Source organism: Bombus pascuorum, chromosome 1 (assembly GCF_905332965.1).
Source record: "Bombus pascuorum chromosome 1, iyBomPasc1.1, whole genome shotgun sequence".
NCBI classification, from domain to species: domain Eukaryota; kingdom Metazoa; phylum Arthropoda; class Insecta; order Hymenoptera; family Apidae; genus Bombus; species Bombus pascuorum.
In genome coordinates, this window is record NC_083488.1 from 33,165,776 (window position 1) to 33,170,229 (window position 4,454).

The window sequence follows — 4,454 nt, forward strand, 5'->3', positions numbered from 1 at the left end:
ATTGTTCAGCAATCGCAAAACGATCATGTCGTCCTTTTGCGGAATTCCTTGACACAGTTGATCTCTTCGTCCTGCGCAGAACGTAATTGTTATGTTGAAAGTGAAATATTTCCATTTCTTATCTTCATATTTAGCTCGCAAAAATTAATTGGCACCGATAGAAATCTGTGAGAAGAATGAAACAAGTTTAGGTAGTAAACTTTCATTTCGTATAATGAGTAATTAATTGAATAATTTCGTCGAAATAAACTTCAATTACGAGAATATAATAGAATTATTCCTTCAATTGATATTCGATTTATTCGTTGATTCCTTTGAAAAAGCAATTTATTTGATCCCTTTGTGAAAATTTTGATTTCGATTCGATTTTACGATCTACGTTCGATTGATTCGTACATCTTTTTATTTGTCAGTCGAAATAACTTTTGCCCAATACTGAATCGGGAACGAAAGCGAGAAACTATCGTTGCAGAAAGAAGTTCGGTGAACGGTGAAATATTTTCATATTACTCGGCTGTTTTGTAATAAACGTTCTACCGTTATTCAGCCGTCTACAAATTGATTGGCTTCTTATCGAGTGTCGCGTTAGCGATGCTTGATTTGTCCCTGTACTTTCCGTGTCTCGAGTAAATAACGTTAATTTATTTCACAGTTAATTACTCCGTAAACGAAGAAAAACGCTGATTGTTCCTAGCCGTTTGGAAAAAGCGTATTAACGCAATCAATATTTGCTATTTAACGTCTCTATCCTACTCGAAAAAGTAATCTCTGTCAAGAATATGTATATGAACAACAATGTGGGACTTGGAAAGGTATACGACAATGCTATAAACAAAATGATGACGAATGAATTTCAATAGTTTGTTATTTATAGATAGCTATTTATAGCGTATTTCTTTACTTGTGACGTATAGTAGAGTCATTCATAATCTGAAATTTGCAGGAAAGTACAAATAAATTTCTTTCTTTGTTTAATTTTATTTCAATTTGATTTAAGTGTATAATTTTTCTCGAAAAAAGTTACTTAAATTTGATATATGTTGTGTGTATCTATCTTAAGAAATTTTCAAAAAAAATTCTAAGTATCGGAGGACTTACATTATGTTTATCTAGATACTCTAATTATATATTTCAATTCGATAGTAATTTTCGATTTTATTACGAAAAATAGATTAAATAAAACAAAGAAGAACTGGAATAACCAGCGGACGAATAAACAAATAAACAAATATGGGATTGAAATCAAATAACGAACGAATGAACAAATAAAATTTTATTCCCAATAAAAGTTTATTCGAACAACACTCAGCGGTGATGTGTAGTATCAGAGAGCAACGATTCGAACGAACGAAAGCGGTTACGTATGAAACGCGACTATGACGGTAGGTATATAAGCTTTGCTTTAAAGCGATGTGATCAGTCGATAGCACTCGTTGGTCTACAAAGCAACCAACATGGCGAAGAGTTTATGGCCGTATCTCGGCTTAGCCGTGATCTGTACGTTTATCTCCTTATCCATGGCGAGGGAGCTGAGGACTGAAAGAGACCTCGAAATGTCAGCAAGCCACCATGGTCACCATCACGAGGAAGGAGGTGGTCACGATCATCATGGACACCATCATGATGAACACGGTGAAAAGGGTGAAAAAGGCTACAAACACGAGCATCATCATGACAAAGGTGATCATGGTCATTATGGTAAGGATCACGATGAAGGTCATCACGAAGAACATGGTGGGCACAAAAAGGGACACCATGACGAGCACGAAGAACACGGGCACCACCATGAGCATGGGGATGAGCACAAGGGTTCAAAATATGGACACAAAAAGGGTCACAAGAAAGGTGAGAAGACCCATGGTTATCATCACAAAGCCCATAAGGATGAATACCACAAAGAGCACAAATTCTACGATGATTACCACAAGGGAGGTCATCATGAGAAACATGGCGATCATTATGGACACCATGAGAGTAAAGATGGACATCACAAGAAGGGTGGTCATCATCATTCTGGACATCACGAGGACCATCATGGAAAGAAGGGTCACTTTGATAAGGGACACTACGATGATGATCACAAAGGTTACCATGGAAAACATGGACATGATGATCATTACTCGCATCACGAGGATTATGGGAAAAAGGAGGAGCACCATGGAGGAAAGAAACATGGATATTCGAGTGGCGGTGGCGGCGGTGGTGGCGGCGGCCATGGAGGCGGTGGTGGCGGCGGCGGCCATGGTGGCGGCGGCCATGGTGGCGGCGGTCACGGTGGCGGTGGCGGTGGTGGTGGACATGGTGGACACCATTAAAAGGAGCAGCAAATGCAATGAAATTTTCTTATATTTGTTGTCTCAATTGTTTTTTACTATATCGTTGATTAATTTTAGACATTGAAATGCGAATCGTCATGTTTTGTTTTAATAATAAAACCGTCCCTTAACTATTAAATTTTCTCCCTTCGTTTTTTGGAATATATTCCTTCATACCTTTTATATAATTGTATGTCTTTAAGGTTCTGAATTTGTTTTCTATCTGAACAGATTATAAAAAGAGCGATTAATTAAAAGGAATTCAATAGTAAGAGTAAGTAAAAGTAGTAGGACAGTGTATACAACTGAATTTCGGGAAATAATGATTTTGCATTAGCCTATATATATCTGATGTAGAAAATTGATAAACATTTTCGTTATATCGATTATCGTAAATTTTGTCAGGAATTATCGATTTGTTCTCATAACTCAATCTCATTGAAACATGAACCTCGTATCTTTACAATCTCTCTCTACATATATACCAGGGAACGTAGAGATCAGCTGAGGAATCAATAGGTTTCCACGCGAACAGTTACAATGACTACGGATTCCACGTAATGCAATCACACTTCGACTGCAACAACTACGCTATAGGAAACAATGTAAAGCAATCTAGGTTTCAGAATTAATAGCAGACGGGATTGATCTAGATCCTTTTACAAATGACGGCAGCGTTAAATACCGATATCACGAATCAAAAATGTATATATATAGCGATTTCTCTAACAAACTGATTCCCTGATCTATTTAATCGAATTTCAAATTTTTTGATATTATTATGATTAAATAGATACATATACATCAGGACAAAATGCACTTTCTCTGTCTATTTCCACTCTTCTCTGCTTTCTTAATTTCTTCAGGGCGTACAGTATTTCGAAACAGCTGTTTGGCCAGAAAAAGTCATAATTTCGAGCAGTTTCAGTTACTTATTCTCTTAGTTTCTTCTTAAGTTTCTAAATTCTTAAAGATTCTGAATTAAAATTTAAACATTTCCATTAACTTAACTAATATTACCTACTATATATATACAAATTATTTAAATGTGATATGATAATATTTACATAGTAGTTAGTAATCTCTGCCATCTTGAAGAATGCTATTTATCAGTCGGTATCTTTTCTCCTCGTAAAAGGTTGCGGTGAATTATTTTATAGCCATGGACGCCATAGACAAAGATGCATATTCTTGAAGATCTAGAAACTCGAGAAAATCAAGAATTAAGTAACAGAAAATGGTGAAAATTGTCTTTTTCCCAAAAGCCAAGCAATCGTTTTAAAACACTGCATGACGCCAGCTTAAACAATCTATTAAACGATATAATATTATATATTTCTTATACATCATTTATATAGGTATTAAAAAATGTGCCTACATCTGCTAAATGTTTCGTACACTTTTTTGGGAACATGCACGAATTCTTTAAAACATAATGTAGCGTATCTGTACTAGACAGCAAATTAGAAACAGTCAGTGACTTAGTCATTATTTAATGTAACATACCGATATTTTGTAACTGAAATTATATAATTTCTCTCGTTACGGCCAGGTAGACAAACCGGATTACAAAACATTCGAATTCACACTACAGTTGTCTTCCGTAACACGTAGCACGTGTGTTTTCCAACATAGCATGGATCGGACATCAGGTAATGCTCTCTCCCTTCACGGAGATCGCCGTTGCGTTGGTTAAATTTTCCATGTTTTTCCTAACAGTAATTATACGGTACATTGAGGTGAAAGACATATAAAAGTTAGATTTTCGCGCATCCGCTCATATTGGCTGTAACAGCCAACTACGTTGCCGTAATATCGCCAGTTTCGTTCACTTGGCGCGTAACATTTCCGAAAGAATATTCTCAAACGAATTCTTCTCACTGGCTATTTCGCTGGGCTATATTTACGCTGTGAACCCGCTGTAAAACTCTGTGACAGGTAAAGAAAATGACGATGGATAGCAATAGTCTTTTATTCGTCCATTTTTAACTAATTTGCTTGCTTATACACTATCTTTGGATTTTAAGGGAGTATGGATTTCGTAATTCTTGATGTGTCAATTGCTCAGATATGTTAGAGTGAATGTATATGGTGGTGGAAATAGAAATATAAAATATTATAATAAAAACAACAGAAATA

At 35.8% G+C, this 4,454-nt stretch overlaps 1 protein-coding gene across 1 annotated transcript; it reads left to right on the forward strand.

Moving 5' to 3' along the window:
- Window positions 1-1,419: 1,419 nt before the first annotated feature.
- On the forward strand, window positions 1,420-2,315 carry LOC132914494 (histidine-rich glycoprotein-like). Its single transcript, XM_060973656.1, has one exon. It carries the CDS (start codon window positions 1,455-1,457, stop codon window positions 2,313-2,315), a length of 861 nt encoding a protein of 286 aa, XP_060829639.1. The 5' UTR covers window positions 1,420-1,454.
- The last annotated feature ends 2,139 nt before the right edge of the window (window positions 2,316-4,454 follow it).

Excerpts from the sequence above, each read along its gene's own strand:
- LOC132914494 (XM_060973656.1), top strand. The coding sequence starts at position 1,455 with ATGGCGAAGAGTTTATGGCCGTATCTCGGCTTAGCCGTGATCTGTACG.